The sequence below is a fragment of the Quercus robur genome, chromosome 10, assembly GCF_932294415.1.
Source record: "Quercus robur chromosome 10, dhQueRobu3.1, whole genome shotgun sequence".
Taxonomy (NCBI): domain Eukaryota; kingdom Viridiplantae; phylum Streptophyta; class Magnoliopsida; order Fagales; family Fagaceae; genus Quercus; species Quercus robur.
The window spans coordinates 35,248,128-35,266,944 of NC_065543.1; the positions used below are offsets into that span (position 1 = coordinate 35,248,128).

At 35.6% G+C, this 18,817-nt stretch overlaps 2 protein-coding genes across 4 annotated transcripts; both read right to left on the reverse strand.

Annotated features, from left to right (window-relative positions):
- Positions 1-262: 262 nt before the first annotated feature.
- LOC126701392 (uncharacterized) lies at positions 263-10,004 on the reverse strand. 2 transcript variants are annotated; one of them, XM_050399470.1, is made up of 5 exons: positions 9,668-9,998; positions 7,427-9,225; positions 7,040-7,232; positions 699-1,063; positions 263-605 (listed from the first exon to the last, which is right to left on the reverse strand). In XM_050399470.1, exons 2-4 carry the CDS (start codon positions 9,037-9,039, stop codon positions 842-844), a joined length of 2,028 nt encoding a protein of 675 aa, XP_050255427.1. In that variant the 5' UTR covers positions 9,040-9,225; positions 9,668-9,998; the 3' UTR covers positions 263-605; positions 699-841. The 2 variants fall into 2 exon arrangements, with proteins under 2 accessions (XP_050255427.1, XP_050255428.1); XM_050399471.1 differs by lacking the exons at positions 263-605; positions 699-1,063 and having other exon boundaries at positions 7,109-7,254; positions 9,668-10,004.
- Positions 10,005-13,212: 3,208 nt separating this feature from the next.
- On the reverse strand, positions 13,213-17,755 carry LOC126701715 (pentatricopeptide repeat-containing protein At4g32450, mitochondrial-like). Of its 2 annotated transcripts, XM_050400042.1 has the most exons (4): positions 17,595-17,754; positions 17,228-17,300; positions 14,369-16,666; positions 13,213-13,699 (listed from the first exon to the last, which is right to left on the reverse strand). In XM_050400042.1, the coding sequence occupies exons 2-3, from the start codon at positions 17,233-17,235 to the stop codon at positions 14,386-14,388; spliced, it is 2,289 nt and encodes a 762-aa protein (XP_050255999.1). In that variant the 5' UTR covers positions 17,236-17,300; positions 17,595-17,754; the 3' UTR covers positions 13,213-13,699; positions 14,369-14,385. The 2 variants fall into 2 exon arrangements, with proteins under 2 accessions (XP_050255999.1, XP_050256000.1); XM_050400043.1 differs by lacking the exon at positions 17,228-17,300 and having other exon boundaries at positions 17,595-17,755.
- Positions 17,756-18,817: the final 1,062 nt, after the last annotated feature.

Here is an 18,817-nt window from a genome sequence, read left to right on the forward strand (position 1 = left end):
AAAAAAACACGCAATACCCAAACACTACCTGAATAGCCTCCAAAATAAATTATGCGTTTGCCTAACGGACGGAAGTACATATACTTTGGGGTTCCTTTTTAAATTTTCCCTATTACATCTTGGCAAGAAAAGGGTTTTTTTTTTTTCAAGGTAGGAATAAGTGGATCTTCTTGCCAAAATCTTTTGAGGAAAATAATCCAATATTTGTACTAATGCACAACTTGCTTTCTGTCTCTATGTACTCTGTTTGCCTAAACACTACTTGCAAAAAACACTTCATTTTGCAGAAACTGTTTAGTGCTAACAATCGCATTACATAGCTCGATCCTTGATATTCATGAAAGATACGCCCCACCGTATAGATTGAAAACATTTTTGAGATTATAAAAACTACAAGTGAGTGCTCTTCCGTGAGTTACTCTACACGCTTCTAGCCTACAGTTGATCCCACAAATGAAAGCAACATAAATCTTCAACTTCCATTAAAAAGGCAAACACCAATCCCCACAAATTTTGAAATATCGAATTTGTTTGTAGGGTTCCAATTATTTCAAGTGTGCTTGGGGCACAGGTGATTCAGTAGCAGTTTTGAAATTCTTGTTCACCTGTTTGTTCAAAGGATACAAAGTCAAAATAACAGTATTATATTGATAGCATGATTTTAAGGAATTGAGATTTTGTATAGATATCAATCTTACCTCATAATCAGTTGTGCCCTAAGTCAGAGAACTCCCAGTCTGATAACAGAGGAAGCTGAAAAATAATCAACATTTGCTGTCCTTCAGCAAAATGAGAACACCTTCTGTACCATACACAATATGTTTCCTAGCCAGGCTATTTATTATCTGGGCAATGTGGAAGACACAACCCCAACTTGTACTGATGGGTGCCCAGGAAGTTTTGTCGTTTCGGGACTTCCTTGAAGAAGAGATGCTCTTTTTGGGTTTAATAGAAGAAGCTGCTGCATGTCCTTAGGAAGCACATTGAAAACTGCCTGCAGGTCTCCCTTCAGTTTCTGACGAGTTAATACAGACTCTGCACTAGCACTTCCTGATTCCTGCAGCTGAAGATTGCATTTGATGGAAATGTAAATATATTGCCATAGTATCTTCATTATAGAAATATGAATTCATGCAAGTTATATTTCACATAAAACAGTATTGTGCATAAGCACTACATAGTTAAAATTCTATAAAAAAATGTAGTAGTACAAATTTGTCATTTCGGAGACTACAACTCATTTTGATGATTTCTAATGAATAGCCAAATGAAGCATCCAATCACGTTTCGACTAACATCCCAAACCATCACGTGTGTGCGTGTGTGTGTGTGTATATACCCTCATTGGTTTATATAACTAGTCTAACTTGATTCCATTAAGATACATATCTAGCTGTATAATATGTTGTACAATGAAGAAACATCCGAAGTCAGAAGCTCAGAGATCCCATTTTGACAGTATCTAAATATAGAACATACAGCTTCCTATTCATATATTAAGATAGAAATAATACTATCAAATGTAAAAATAAATAATAAATAAAGTAATGGCAGAGATGATGAATATACAATTTACATTTACTTTTGCATTAAATGAAATTTTTTTTATAAAGGCCTAAATGCAAAAACATCCCCTGGGATTTGGGTCAGTTGCAAAAATCCCCCTTTGAGTTTCAATTCTTTCTTATAACGTCTTGAGGTTTTCATATCCGTAAAAATTGACCCCTTAGACTAACTTTTGATAACCTTTATGGGTGGAAAAATCACACGATCAGTGGTCCAAATCAGTTGATAAATCTTCTTACTAAGGTCACATAATGATTACATGATTTTTCCGTCCATTAAAGTTAACAGAAGTTAGTCTCAAGGGTTAATTTGGGCAGATATGGAAACCTCAGGGTGATAAAAGGAAGAACTGAAACTTTTAAGGGTGTGTTTGCAACTGACCCAAACCCCAAGGGGTGTTTTTGCATTTTGGTCAATTTATCCACACATTGGTTTATAAAGCTCATCTGATTGAAGAATATTCAGATAGGGTGTTTTGTAATGTATAGCATCCACAAGTGCAGTAGTACAAGGCCCATAGTTCCCACCATTAATATTGAATAACAGAGATAAAATTGATATTCATATAGACTAAGGACATCCACGCATGATTTACATAGCTGGTCTGGACTCAGAATGCAGTTAGGAAGTGTTGGGAACAAAAATCCATTTCAAACCCTCAAAGCAATTCATATTGGCCAAATCCCTATTAGTGGATACCACAAACTTCTCTCTTTGGTACTCATGAGCAGTCATCCAGTTTAATTCTATTTCTTTTACTTTCTAATATTGTAATTCCTCAGCTTCATCTAGTCATCATTACCATTAAAAGGCTACAAATTCTTGCTATATTTTTACACTTATCATGTGAAGTTTGATGAATCTGATGCTATCACCAGATGTACTTCAGCTTCTAAGCCTAAATAGTATACCTTGGTAATTTAATACTACATTAATTACGATCCAAGCAACTATCATATGCTGATATCTTTCTAAGTAGTCCAAGCATTTACCTCCCTCTAAATGAATCACATCAAGCATAAAAGAATAACATTCCACACATCCAAACATTGATATCTTTTGAAGTAGTCTCTCCATCACATCAAAAGCTCCCTCCCAGATTTAAGCATCAAAGAATTCCCAATAAAGTGAAAACAGACCAAAGCTCCTTAGCAATAGTACAATGCAGAAAAAGGCAATCGCCTCCCCATTTTTTTTGAACATACAACACTAATGAACAATGATGTCCTTGCACTTTTTCAGCTTATCCACAGTTAGATTTTACCTTGTGCCAGTGTCCCAAAAAAAAGGAGCTACCTTTGTTGAAGCCTTTTGCCTTCCAAATGGCTCACATAGAAGATCCGCCACTAAAAACTCCTAACAAATCCCAATAATATTACCTACATCAAACTTAGGAGTCTAGACATTGCTGAACCCATTCTGTCCATTCCACCGATTAACTCTCACCGCATTAAGTACCAATGAAGTACATCATTAACACTCTACATATACCTTGTTATAGTAGCATCTTTATTCATTGCAATGGAAAACAGTTCAAGAAGAGAAGATAAAATGGTACATCTCCACGCCATAAATCATGTCAAATGCGAATGTAACTCCCATCACTAACAAAAAAAAGTTTTAATTTACTTCAAGAACATCTCCCAACCACACCTAATATGCTTCCACAGGCTCACATGATAAGTAGAACTGATGAAATACTCGCAGATCCTAGTCACCAACCACCACACAGATCTGCCAGTGACCACCCATCCCCGCCAGCATATTGCAGATTGTAACTCACTTAACCATTACATATTTGCCACTCGCTGGCATCAATTCTGCTCACTGCCCAAACCTCCATATTGACTAGGTGAACACTCTGTATCCTAACTGGTGCAGACACCAAGATTAGTGCTAATTGAATTTCAAATTTTGAAATTCCACTGATATAATTTTATCCTGATTGAGGATTATGTGGGATTATGCCTTTTGTTTTTGTTTTTGAATTATTTCTCTTATTGATGTACTCTTTGAAAGCGTATTTAAAAAGCTCTAAAAAAACATACAAGACAAACTATTGAGGAATGAAATTTTAAATTGGAATTTTAGAATTGCTGGGTGTTGATTTCTAGCAACTTAGGACAGTGGCGGTTCTAGGAATTTTTTTTAGGGTGGTCACTAAGAAATTTAAATTATACAAAAACTAATAAAGTGATAACTTGAATATTTGCTACAATTGCAAGTCAACTCACCAAGGAGAGCAAAATTGTTGCGATTGCAAAGTCAAAAAGAGTATAACTGTCGTCACCATAAAAATAACTCCCAACCACAATATTTTTCTTAGTACCATTTTTATGAGGAAAAATGAAATTAGAGATTATTTTATTGAATAGGTTGAATGATCTACAAATTTAAATGATTAGCGATTTTTTTCTTTTTATTTTATAATAGGCTTTTTGTTGAACAATTTGTTCACTTGTTGTTGTTTGGTCTTGTCTTGTTTTTGTTTGGTTTATGCTTCTTGTTATTTAAGATTTTTTTTAAAAAAAAAATTATAAAAGGGATTAAGGATGATGTTTGGGGCGCAAAATTAATTTTGTAGTAATACTATATTGTTACGTCCACAACATTTTTACAATAAATCTTATGGAAAAAAAATTGTAATTGATGGGTAAAAAAATAATATCGGTATTTGGGTCAAATTAGAATTAGTAACATTATTCTTATTTTTGTTGAACCCAAATTTTTGTAATTTTCAAGTCAGGGTGTTTAACATTTTATTAGGGTGGTCACAGTAAATTAGTTTAGCATATAATATTTTTTTAACAAGAATATATATATAAATTTTTTTGCAAGTCAAGGTGGTCCTATGACCACCCTGGCTTGCACGTGGAGCCGCCAGTGACTTAGGAGACGATTATATAGCCAAATGAGAACTGGGTTTTTACAGTCTTGCCAATAGTGTAGTTTCAAATACAGAAATTGTTTTCTAATTGTAAAATTATATGCTTCTTCGAGCTTTCCTATTTCCAAATTCCAATCTTGTCCGGCAGTTTTGCATTAGCAATACCAGAACCCCAAGAACCAAAACAGATATTTCAAATTGAGAAACATAACTAGCAATAAGAAAATTACAGTTTCCAATATGGTAATGACTCATATTTCATGTGGATTATACTTCACAATTGACAGAAAAGAATGTCAAAAACAGAACAAGGTTTAAGCTTTGTAAGAATGGAAAGGAAAAATATGTATTAGAGTGTAGTCCTTCTACAATGGATGGATAACCCCAACCCAAAATGTCGGATTTAGAAAGAAGAGAGACAGGAAGCTACATGCGCAAAATCAAAACTTGTGAGAATTGAAAGACAACTGAAAAATCCTCCATGATAAGGAAAAATATGTATTAGAGTGTAGTCCTTCTACAATAGATGGATAACCCCAATCCAAAATGTCGGATTTAGAAAGAAGAGAGACAGGAAGCTACACGCGCAAAATCAAAACTTGTGAGAATTGAAAGACAACTGAAAAATCCTCCATGATAGGAAAATGAAATAAAGTCAAATTCTAGAAAACTGACAACACAATTGGGTTAGTTTATTTACCCTAATTTTTAACACCTATTGATCTCAATAATTAACAAGTTCCTAATTTATCAAATATAGGTCACAATCAACTTCTCTCTCCACATGACATATTAGGAAACACAAGTTTTGCAGGTAATAGAAAGTGGAAGCATGGATGAGAGAGATTGATTACTATGTCAATTTTTGAGTTAGCATTGATTATTGCTTTTAAATTCAGAGAAAAGGTTTTTTTTTTGGATAATACAACAATGGGGGTGGGGGGATTTGAACCTTGGTATAATTCCTCCTCAACCCAGCCATTATTATCTAATCCCACTTGAGTCATACTACCAGGGCGTAATTGCAGCTATCCACCCTAAACTATCCATTTAGGTCATTTGCAATGTCCACCCAAGATTACAAATTTTGCAATTAACGCCCTACTTTGAGATAAATCAGCAATGTCTACCCCCACCAATCAAAATTAGTATACAATTAATAAATGAGAGAGTTGGTTGGATAGTGAGGTGCATAATATGTCAAAATTAACATATTGGTTCTCATATTGCAATTTCCACCCCCAACCAGCCGATTCATTTTTTGCTAATTTTTACATTGATTTCCAATTGTGGAATGGACATTGCGAATTAATCTTAAATTAGGGTGTTGATTGCAAAATTAATAGCTCAGGATGAACACTGCAAATGATCTCATAGTTTAGGGTCAAGGATGCTTGCATCTCTGGGGTTTTGTGGATTCCAGAAGGGGGTACAGTTAGAGTGTGGAATTTAAGATTTTATAGAGCTTTTGAAGATTGGAAGTTAGCTGCATCTTATTCTCTATTTTAGCTTATCCAAACTCGTATTCCTCAGGGTGATAGGAGAGATACCCTTTGCTGGTGGCTAAAAGGTGATGGTAAGTTTAATACCCGGTCTTACTATCATGCAATTCGGGGTGTTTCGAATTCTTTGTTTCCTTGGAAGGGGGTTTGGAAACCAAAGATTCCTAAGCGCGTGGCAGTCTTTTTGTGGACAACTGCTCATGGTTGGATCCTCACTTTGGATAATCTAATGCTTAAGGGTCACCCTTTGACTAATTGGTGTTGTATGTGTTGCCGTGATGGGGAGTCGGTAGACCACCTTCTTCTTCATTGTCCTGTTACTCATTCCCTATGGACTTTTATGCTTCAAGCTTTTGGTATTCATTGGGTTATGCAAGGATTGGTGGTGGGTTTGTTATCTTGTTGGCATCAGTGGCTTGGGAAGCATAATTTGGACATTTGGAATTTGGTTTTAGGGTGCGTAATGTGGATTGTGTGGTTGGAACGAAATCGTCGTTCCTTTGAGGACAAAGAGAAGACGTTGGATGAGTTAAAGGTTTTAAGCCATCGTAGTCTATTGGAGTGGTCTCGTTGTTAGGGTTTTACTGATTGTTCTACTCTCTCTGAGTTTATGTCTTCCCTTAGCCTAGTTTCCTGATTACCCTTTCTTATTGTGCTGTTTGCTCTTTTTTTCTTGTTGTTCATCATCATGAACATCGTGTACTTTCCTCTTATTTTTTTATCATTAATATTAGTTTTCTGATTACCTATCAAAAAAAAAAAAGACAAGTTTAAGAGGTAATCACTATACCAATCATCAGTTAATCACCCTTTGTACATTTTTAAATCTTTGATGTAGTCACACAAAGCACTTGATCCATGTCACCTTATGATCCCTCTCATGAAGAGATCAGTGCTGTCTTACTAGGATTCAGAGCTCACAGTAAGTAATGTTTTGAATACAAGGTGCTCTCTTGAAAGCTGCAAATGCTTCAAAATCAAAAAGGCTCTTATATGTGTTTTATGTTAAATCATATTTTCTTAAAAAATAGCTGAAGATAAAAGCACAGCCAAGAAGAAAATAGGATATAAGGGGGAAAAACACCTGTATTTCTTCAAGAAAATGCCTCTCAATGGCATTGAAGGAATCTACAATTTCCAACTCAGACCTTTTAGAAATAAACTGCTGTATGTCAGTGTTCATCCTTGCCTGCCTCCACAGTTTATGCTGTTCTTGTTCAGCAACAGCACGCCTTCTTTGAAACCATGGCATAAAGTTGGGTCCTCTAAGAAAACGCCTAGGTAGAAAAGGAAGCATCTCTATATCAAAAACATTCATTTGACAGAATAAGTTGACAAAAGGTAACTAACTAAATATGCAGGAAAAATTAAACTTAAGGACGCCATATTTGATAAGAACAATGTAAGAGAAAGATGAGGGGTCATGTAGTAGTGGTAGTAAATGATGTATGTGGTAGTCAGTAATCATCACCTGTACAAGTCCAGCCAGTTAGACTTCATTCTCTTTGATAAGAACTTCCCTGGACCTCTTGCTGACAAACTTGCAAGAAATTCATCAGCATTAAATGAAGGGAGAGGGGGAGGGTCAACAAATGGAGAAGAACTTTCTGAAGGTGTCTTAGTCCTAAAATATGGACCAAATGGAGCCAAAAAATTGGTAGTGAGCTCCAAGAAATGCCGCCGCAATATCTCGTTGTTAACAACTGACATTGACTCCTCAACCCTAGGTGACATCCCAGCATCTATAAGCCTATTTAAGATAGAAGTGTCCGGCTTCATTATTGCACCATAAGTGGTCCAGATGGCTTCCTTATGTTCTGTCATGAGACAAAGAGGACCATCTCTTTTCAACTTCACAGCACTTAACAAGTTTGAAGGAGAAAACTTCTTCAAGGAAAGCTGTTGAAGACCAAATGCTTCTGATCTAGCAGAAAATTTTCCACTAGAAGATCTCGTTGTGAAGGCAAGCCGGTTTGAGTTGGGAGCTGGGCTTCCAACTGAAACAATGTGGGGGATCTTACGGAGAGCTTTAAGGAAAAAAAGGTTTGTCACACCCAAAACAATTGGAGGAAATGTGTCTCCTTCTTGAAGTGAGTTCAAGTGGGCAAACTCAGGGTCATGAATTGTAAAGTAAGGCCTAAAATCAACACTATAAAGTAGTGGTGCAACCAAACTCACAAGACTGGCAACAGCCTCACAACACTGGGGAGGTGTTGGTGCAATTACAAGAATAGGCTCACCTATCAGTAATAATTCCCACAACACCCAGAGCTGCAATAGAAGCCCCCGGAATGTACCAAAAAGATCTGAATCATGGAAAAGACCCTGCGGTACTGACTGATTATTGGGAAGAAAAGGAGCCATAGAGTAAGCAGACTCTTCAAACAACATTCCACTTTCTGACGGCAAGCTATGAGCAGGTGGCAAGTTCACTTTAAGCATTGCATTCCCTATAGGGAGATCCATTAGTTTACCAGGTTTAGGCGCAGGCCACATTGAAACAAAAGCAGCAATATGCTCAAGAGCTTTTTTTCCTATGTCAAAATACAATGGACCCATGATTTGTAACAAAGGTCTAAACACACTGGAATAAGGACTGAGAGACAAAATTACCACAGACTTCTGCTCACCACCTCGCTTTAGCCTCTCATCATGTCTCTGTCTATTAAAAACATAACCATACATGTGTCTTGAATCTTTGTTATTCTTGCGAGTATTGGATCTTGTCAGATTTCTTTTGTCTGTGGACTTTGGAGACAACTCCTTATCAACTTCAGTTATCTCCGAGGAAGAGACAAGGACAGATTGAGAATCATTCTGCCTTCGAAACCGGAAAAAGAAGATACAATCATGAATACTTGAACGGTTCTGGTGCTGGGAAACGGAATCTGGGAACGAACTAAAAGCGATTTCAAGTTCCTCATCTTTTGTAAGACAGCCAGGTGGGTAACACTCTTCAATGAGCTGACCCTGTTCAAGATCAAATCTAATAATACAAAAGGCCACAACCCATTGCCGCAAAGATGCAGGGTCAAGCTTTGGACTAAGTTCTGTCTTCACTGAAAAGGAAGGAGACCTACTCATTTCCTAGAAGTTCAACGCTGGCTTTTATTAATCAAGAGTCAAAACCCATACCCCATCATTTCCAGCAACCAATCATAAAATTACAAAGATTGTCTTCAAAGTTCAAAAAGAACAATGTCAAACTTTCCCACTCAATATTTTTCTGGGTTTTCTCCACTTCAACACTTGCAATCAAGAAATCAAAGCCTAACAAAGAAAAAGCAAAAAATACATTCATATGCACATTGAATGTGACAAGAGAGAGAGAGAGAGAGTGACAAACAACTCAAATAAGTAAAGCCATGTAGGGTAACAATACGATGCTTCATTGAAAAGCTTAAACATATATGTGCAAAAGGGAACACATTAAAATCTTTCAGATTGAATTTTCATCAATTGAGCAACACAACCACTTGCATTACTTCAAGTTGATAAATTTCTTTCCATTTGTTTTTTTCCCAGATAAGTACTTCAGGTTCACAAACTTTCGGTAATTAGAAAACTATGAAGTACAAGAATCAAATCCATTTTCTTTCCTTTCCTCCCAGTTTCCCATCAACCAAACAAAGTATAAAGCCAGAAAGAAACACTGTACAGCAATTACAGTTCAAATTCAGAGAGATCTATAACTGGGTTATCAGCATTTTACCTGAAATTCAAGAACCCAGATACAGTTTTTGCAAGACCCAATCTGGATCGGCAAGAATTGGGCTTCCAATTGCTCAAAAAACAAATGGGTAGCTGTGAAAAAAATAAAATATAGTTCAACCACAGTGGGGTTTGTGTAGGAAGAGAAAGTTCGGGTTTTTCCTCTAACCGTACGAATTGGAAGGTGAACTGCCGAACTGGATTTTGATTTTATGAAATTTCACAGAGAAATATAAATGTATGAAGGTCACTTTCATTTTTTTTTTTTTTTTTTTTTTATAGGATCTTTCAATCTTTTTTGGACCCAAAACCAAAGTCACTTTCAATCTGACTCATCCAAAATGGGAAATAAAAAAAAATGTTCTTTTCTCTCTTTTTTATCTCATAAATACTAGTTGTTTTTTTTAGGGGATACTAGTTATTCTTACACATGGCAAAATTGGATCAGATTCAATAATCTACCCAAACCCAATGGAAAAAAAATATGGGAATGGGTATAGATTTTTGAACTTGTAAAAAAGGGGTCAACTTGAATCCGACCCATTAAAATAATAGATTGAATTGGGTTAACTCATGAGTGATGAATCACATTAATTAATCCGATTTTTATCATATAAAAAATTATTATTGACTAGATTACTTTAATTTGTCAATTTGTATCTAACTTGCTAAAATATGAGTTCAGTCGAGTTACCCCTATTTTTTTAAATGTTTTACGTGTTTTACTCTTTCACTTATTACTTCATTTTTTTTTTCCCATTTTTTTTTTCTTTTCACAAATAGGTAGAGATTCTTTTTCAATGGGGGTCGAAACATGAAGGCTTTAATTTAGTAAATCTTGAACTGAGTATACGTAACAATAAATTACTTAACCAACCTAAGCGACAAAGTTTTGCAAGGCTTTGTGAACAAGCGTGATCAAAATTGAAAGGGTGTAAGGAAAAGTTACTAACCAAAGTGGGGTAAGAAATTTTGATCGAGGCAATAGTTTAAGCTATCCCTACTTACTTGATGAGTTATTTCTTACTCCCAAAAAAACAGTGTTACACATAAGCATGGCTCTCTTATGAGTTGATTTTGGTGAAGTCAACGGAATCAAGAACGTAGAATTTAATGGATTGCCTAGGATAAGCTGTTCACATCAAAGCATCATTAAAGGAATGGGGTTTTGTGTTCTACAAAATTTAATATCTCTCTCCTAACAAAACAAATGTAGTGTCTGATTCTTAAAATTGACTCCCTACTTGACCGAGTAATGTAGTCCAAGTAATTTCCAATATGTTCTTTTTTGCAGGCTGTTGTGAATCAGAATTCTTCTTTTGCATTGAGAAGGCAGGCCGGTCTCTACTTGACAAGGAAATGCAGTGTGAACATTTGGGTTGATTATTGGCTATCCAAGTCTTCAACTTTTAAAGCAACTAGTTCGTGGAATGATCATTAGGCTACAATGGATTTAATGATCGACTTAGCAAGTAATGGAGGGGTGATAATTGATATGATATACCAAGTTTTTCTTCCACTCAAGACTACTAGTATTATTATGTCTTTACCATTGATCACTAGGCTGCCAAGTAACAAACTTATATGGCCTAGGTGCAAATCTGGCTAGTACTAAGTTTGCACTGGGTATCGTTTCTCATATCTGCACATTGCTGCTCGGGTTGGTTCCACATCAAATGTGTCAAGTGAAAGGGTGGTATTTGTTACACACCCATTATTTGAAATGAAATCATGAGTAGAAGACACAAGTTGAAAACACGATTTTGAAATTTGTCTTCAACTCACGATTTCATTTCAAAAAAATTTGTAAAAGTTTTTATCCCAAATTAAATAAGCTTTTGGAATGAAGTTTGGCATATTCCAATAGCAAACAAAATCAAGAATCATGATCTGGCAAGTATGTAAAGGAATTCTTCCAACCAAGGTTAGTTCATTATGTTGTGTTTTGTAAACTCTAAATCAGTTCCTCACGCCTTAGGGCCAGTTTGGATGAAGAGAGAAGAAGAGAAAGTAAAGTAGAGTTGGCTGGAAGTAGAATATGTCCACATGCCCAACTGGGTTGGTCTAAGAGTACTCTTGTCAAATGGTTCTTTGGTTTGCAGTTACTCGAACTATTTGATACAGTACAATGTCAACTTAACGAGACCAAAATGGGGTTATTTTGTTCTATTGCCTCAATGATTTGGACCACCAAGATTCAATGTTGTCTTGATGGTGTCTGGCATGACCACCCTTTTATATACCAGCAAGAGGTTCATCACTACGATGAGCTTGTTTACCGCGCCTATGTATTAAAAGTAACAACAATCCCACAATCCCATTTCTGCTTTAACTTGGCGTCCTCCCCACATGGGTTTTTACAAGGTAATTTTGTATGCTTGTAAACATCCCATTTTGCAATCTATAATTAACTTGGAGGATAAAATGATAGTTTTTCACCTGCAGATAGCAGCTTAATTTTGTTTCTTGGATCCTCAATCATTCATTTTTAAAATGATTTTTGACATCTTGACGATCAAAATGACTAATCATGGACCTCAATCAAATAACTAGATCAAAAGTTATTAATAAAAACAAGTTTTAATGGCTATGCATTCACACTAATGACCCTCATGGTTTTGTCCCACATCAGGAAACTACACCTCCCACCTTTGACTTATAAGCGCTAGGCCTAAGTGAAGGTGTACCATCGTGTGTTGTGGAGGGACGAACCTCTCCCTTAGAAGGTATTATCCACTTTGGGTGAAGACCCTCACGGATTCACTCAATTCCACATCAGGGAGAGACGCCTCCCACCTTCAGCTTATAAGTGTTGGATTTAAGTGAAGGTGTACCACTCATGTGTGGACAATACCTTCTAAGGGAGAGGTTCGTCCCTCCACACGCATTTAATATTTTTTTCTCTTAGAGCACAGTGAATGATGTTCTTTTCTTTTACATTCATGGTAAAATTCATTCATTAAATTCATAGTGAGATCCATCATAAATGTGAGAGGAGAAAGCATCACCTCACCATACTCCGAGAGTACCTAAAATTTTCCATATATCATAGATGATAAGTGATAACATTAATTCAAGAATTTAGAAAAGAAATTAATACAATCAATTTATTGTTGAATGTGAGCTCTAGCACATAATTTATAATTTGCCCCAAAATCAATGAATTCTATCTATTCTCGTAATTTACTAAAATTTTCTTTTCTTTTAAGGAAGCCCTTACAATTTGTGAGCAACTCTAACCATTTTTATAGTTTTAAACTTTTTAAAAAAATTAATTACTGATTTATTTGAGTTGCAACTGTTTTCAAAAGGGTCTTTTTAACACAAATTTGGAATGCGGAAACATTATAAAACTCAGTTTTTGTACACAACTCAATCGCATACATCCTCATGTTGTGAAATTGTGTGTATAATTACGTGTCTCTGAATTATTCATCAAATTTAGATGTAGAATCGAGATTAGCATTAGAAAAGATTACACTGGGAATACACAAGGTAGAAATCTAACTGATCTACTAATGTTGCTCACACATGGATTTGGATCACTTTTGTGCCTCAAAGGGGAATGGATTTATAGCATTTCAAATGTTTATCCGAATAATTCATTAAATACAATAACTGGCAACCAGATAGCATTTGAATACTCTTTATAACAACATTGGGAATATCTTGAACTAGGAATGTTCTTAGCCTAAAAAATAAAATCTTGTACCAAGAATAAATGTTCCAGCTTCCTGGTCAATATGATAGAAAAAATGGGATCAAAATTGCATTAATACCTCTGTGATGCAGAACAATGATAGCTCTGAACCGAGTTGATGCAGCACAAAGTTTTCCGGAAAAACAAAAGAAAAATTAAATAAACCTAGGAATCAAAACCTAAGGTTGCATCACTCTAGCAATGGGTATAGATATATTTGCCTTGATCTGGATCTGTTGAACAGATCTTGTGATTAAATATTCATGATGGTCCAACAAATTATATTTTGGTGTCATGGAGCAACCAGCTAAAAACAGTCTGAGTCAGACATACCTGCAGCAAAAGAAATTGAATCATATACACTAAGTCAAGAAAACACTACTTTTATTATGATCAGTTTATAAGTATTATCTGATATTGCAGATTTAACATTTTTACCAATATGTAGCGCAATCATATTGCCAATCTAGCCCACATGGCAGATAGCAGTTATACTAATCAATACAAAATCTATCCATTTAACCACCAAGCACATTTAGGAAGAAGAAGAAGAAGAAGAAAAACAAGAGCCATTTTAAAGTGTGTCTAGCCATTGTTGTCTGTTGTCTAAGAGGCTTACACGCTGTTGACTGGGAAAGTGAAAATCATTCAAGAAAGAATATAAAGAAGGGAGTAACCACTAGGAAGTAAGAATTTTCTCAAACAAACTAAATTAATAGAAGAAGATAACATAATTATTTGTATATCATAATTCATTGCACTCAGCAGCAAAGCTTGACCAGAATGTGTCAGGTCATCCATTGAATCCAACATATTGCTTCATAAAAATCTTTAGGAACAAATGGCTAACAGTAATATTGTCATTAAGTACTGTTAGATATTAAACAGACTATATGCAGATATATCAAAAAAGTTAAAATAATGACAGAATGGACAACTAATTGAAGCTATGATATGTTTATTCTCAAAAAGCCTTAAAAATTCATGTATGATCAGTACTACCTTAAGTTTCATTCTTTTCACCAATAATCCCGGCAAGAGCATAATCCATCCTTGAAATGGTGGAACCTCTTAGCATCTCGTATGATCAGTTCTCTGCCTACAAGCTTTGAGATGATCTTCAGTGCATTATGGCAATCACCACAAAAACGGAGATTCTTGATTACCCTAATAGGAGCACGAGGAGGGCTGTTAAGGAGACCATAAGCAACAGCAAGTCTCTCACTATGAGAAAGAAGAGCTTCCTCCTTGGCTTCCTGGTCAATGTCATGCAACACAAATCTAGTCTCTGGTACATAACCAGACTCTTTCATTTGTTCCTTCAAACTCCTAAGTTCCGCATAGATCTTATCATTCTCAGGATGAGATCTATCTCCTGCACGGTATTCATGAACCCGGCTCCTTACCTCTAGAAGATTTTGACTTGCTAATTTCTTCTTCTCCTTCTCTTTTGCAATGTCTGAAGCTTTCACAGGTACAAGGCCAGCCTTTGATTGCTCAGTCAAGCGGGAGGGGTCCAGCTGCTCAACAATCTCAGCACAACGATCACCAAGCTCTATGTGTCCATGAACTCTACAAAGATTCATCAAGGTTTCCCATACATCAACGCTAGGTTCCAATGGCATCTTTTCAATGAACTCAAAAGCTTCATCCAGGTACCCAGTACTTCCAAGCATGTCTACTACACTCACATAGTGATCCATGGATGGGACAATACTATAATCCTTCCTCATTGATTCAAAGTGTAACATTCCCTCATCAATGTCTCCCAAAACATTACAAGCAGAAAAAATACTGATGAAAAGTTGACCATCAGGTTTCAATCCTTGTTGTTTAAACTGAGTGAACAGATCAATTGCATCCTCTCCAAGACCATTATTAGCAAGCCATGTTATCATGGTATCCCAAGATGTCAAATTTTGCTTTGGCATCGTGTTAAACACCTCAAAGGCATCATCTATAGAACCACATTCCCAATACATCTTAATAATTCTGTTATAGGTGCTGACCTTAAGTGGAGACAGTGATCTTACGACGTGTTGATGAACATATTTTGCTTCTTGCAGAGATTTAGCCTCACTGCATGCCTGCATTAACTGTAGATATTGGTGCAACTCCACTGGAACACAACGTTTCTCTAATAATGACAAAACTTCTACAGCTTCCTTTACTTTCCCCTCCTTGCTAAAACCATCGAGCTCCTCAATAGTACCACTATATGGGCAACAATCAGATCCCTCACCCAATTCCACCTCAGGTTTTGTATCACTTGATAATTTAGTGTGGGCATTTGAGTTTGGCAAATATTGTCCAGCACTTTGGCTCTGCTGATACACACTTTCTCTTTGCTGATAGGCTCCAACAATGCCCATGTTATGTTCACTTAGGTTTTGCTGAATTTGCCCATGTGTATAGCTTCTAATTTGGCTTCCCTGAGATTCTGAAAGGCCATGGGAAGCAAATTCATTTGTGTTCTGCCTCACTTCTCTGAGACCCTCCTGGTAAGATCCATTTGAATTCTGTAGATATTGATTTTCCCCATAAGATCTGTTCGTATTATGCTGTAAGCCCACTGAATTCTGTGGATTGACTCCAATAGGGTTCTGTGACAACACTCCATTATTCTGCCCATTAAAATTCCTATCTTGCTGAATTGGGATATTCTGTATGCTTTCCCTATAAACCCCAAAATTATTCTGATATGACCCATTTGAACTCTGCTCAAAACTCCTTGAAGTATTTGCATAACTCTCACTTAGGTTCTGCTGAACCTTGTCGTTATGTTGACCACAATAGTACCCACTAAAATTTCCATTTTGCCCAACTGAATTGTTTTGACATGTACTTTTAGGGCTTTCCCCAGATAGTCCAAAAGAATTCTGGTAAAACCCATGTGAATTTTGCTGCAAATCACCATAATTTTGCCCATAAAAGCCACTAACATTTCCATTTTGCCCATCTGGTTTGTTCGCAAAATCATTTCTATGGAGGTTTAAGCTCTGCTGAACCTCCACAGAGTTTCCACCATCAAACCCATTTGAATTCTTCTGCCAATCACTAGGGCTTCGGCTCACTTTTTCATATCCACTAGGGTTTTGGTGACACTCTGATGAATTATCTATGTGATATCCATTAGAATTCAGAAAATCTGACCTTTCTGCAGCAGTGCTGAGATTTTTCAGCAAGGTAAGGGTTTTGATTGAATCTAATGAGTGGCGTGAAGAACATACCTCAGATAGTGCTGTGAGAAAGTTGACTGTGAGAATTGTAGCTCTCTTTGAGGACATATATGGCCTAAACCTGTATTGATTTAAACACTTTAGGATGAGTGAAGGAGTTTTAGAAACAGATTGAATTTACAAAGAGAAAAAGGGAGAGACAAAGCTTACTGCTTATCTAAAAGTTAAAAAATTTATCTGCTAGCCAAAACAAGAATTATAATTTTAACCACACAAAAAATCTCTAGAAAAATCTTAAACCTAAAATTTTTCTTCTCTTTTTTTCCCACTTACTCCATTTGTTACAAGTGACAAAGGCAAGAATTGTCTAAACTTGATACCACAAATGTCAAGATCCAAATCTGAACCAGGATTCAAGATCAGACCAGCATGCTAATACCAAGCCTATGCCCGATATTAACACGAACCCTCTAACTTGGATATAAAATTTTTATTGTTCATTTAAACCTTAAAACAGTTCTATCTAACAATATGGAAGAATCTAAGTTAAAAATAAAGATGGAAGTTAACAATAGCTAGTAACAATGTGAATGAAGTTGTGGCTTTAGAAAGCCTCAAGTGGACTCTTCCAAGCATATATGTAAAACAAACAGTGTTTAGATGCATAGGAGATCACTCTAACCTTTTCATTTTGTCCAAAAGAACAAACTTTCAACACCCACCAAGAATCCATCACCAGCCCATTTCAAGAAATACTGATTCATGCATAAAAAAAATAACTCAACCTTTAAAGTTTTGCTCAAAAGCACAAATATTTTGTATTCAATCCCACTATTATTTAGCAGAGATATATTGGTATTTGACAAATGTTTTTGCCACACATAGTTGTAAGTTCTAATGGGTCCTGGTTTAACACAACAGATTCTCACTACAAACGTAACTCAAACTAAGAAATTCATTCAATTTTAAGTTTTAAACCCCCACAAAATATCTAAGACACCCAATAGTTTTATGAGGAAAGAAAAAACGAATAGGATGAAAAAGATTACCTCTTGGGTATGAAAAATAGCAGTGAAACGAGGCTGAGATGAGAGCCGAAAAGAGAGGTTGGTGGCAGTGGCTGTGGCTGTGGGTGGAGTCAGTCTCTCAGGTCAGGTGGTGTCAGCGTCTATAACTCAAAATCGAAGACAAGCTACCAGAGAGAGAAACACCCACACTGAAGAACATATATGGGATGGGCCATAAGTCCAATGGGCTTGAAATGGACCGAACTATATATATATATAAGGAAAAAGTTAACAAGATCTGATTGGTTTAAAAAATATTTTAAAAACTTTGTATTAAGAAAAAAAAAATTAATGGATTTTTATATTTCCTACAAAAATGATATCAAAACTTTCTTAAAATAGTTTATTAACAGATACTCTAAAGATACCTATAAACCAGACCTATATACAGGGACGGAGCCACCATTGTACTAAGGGGGTAATGCCCCCCAATTTTTTTTTTTTTTTTTAATATTATTATATATGTGTACTAGTTTTAGAAATTTTTGTTCTATAAAATTACATTTTTGTTTCCCTTAAACAATATCATTGATTCTTTTAAGAGTAATGTTATACTCATAAATTTTTTACAACATTTTTACGAACTATTTTGATAGCAAATTCTTATTGTTGTCTATGGGTTTACCACTCACGTCATTTTTTTACTTACTAGTAACCACTTATCACATCAGTAATTTAAATAAATAATAAATAAAAACTTATAGCTCTAGCATTTTCATCATTTTAGTGACTATAAAAAAAATATATATGTAGATCTAAAATCTAAAACAAAATATACAAGCCCAAAAAAAATAAAAAGCTCAACGACAAAAAGTAAACTTAATTAACCAACTTTATCCAAAATAAAAAACCCTGTCCTTTAAAAAATTCTAAACAAAAATAATTTTTTTCTTATGCACACCCAAAAAAAAAAAAAAAAACCATAGTAGCAAAATCAGAGGTTGAAACTGTCCACACAACCAACAGTAAAGCTGCTCCCCTAATTCAAAGTTCTGGCTTCATCTCTGCCTAAATATATTTGATAAACAATACTAAGACCACAACTATTTACACAACTTTTGTCACAACTTGCTATATGACGAGTTGTAAGTGATGGAGATGTAAACTCATACGGTCCTAGTATTTTTCATATTTGATAGATATAAAAAATTTCCTTGGATTTAACTAAGGGGGTAACGGAATTCGCGTTTTTGCTCATTTCCAAA

Excerpts from the sequence above, each read along its gene's own strand:
- LOC126701392 (XM_050399470.1), bottom strand. The coding sequence starts at position 9,039 with ATGAGTAGGTCTCCTTCCTTTTCAGTGAAGACAGAACTTAGTCCAAAG. Across the intron at positions 7,233-7,426 it reads AACTGGCTGGACTTGTACAG|GCGTTTTCTTAGAGGACCCA; the intron begins GTGATGATTACT and ends TTTTCTACCTAG. Across the intron at positions 1,064-7,039 it reads ATTTTCTTGAAGAAATACAG|CTGCAGGAATCAGGAAGTGC; the intron begins GTGTTTTTCCCC and ends TGCAATCTTCAG.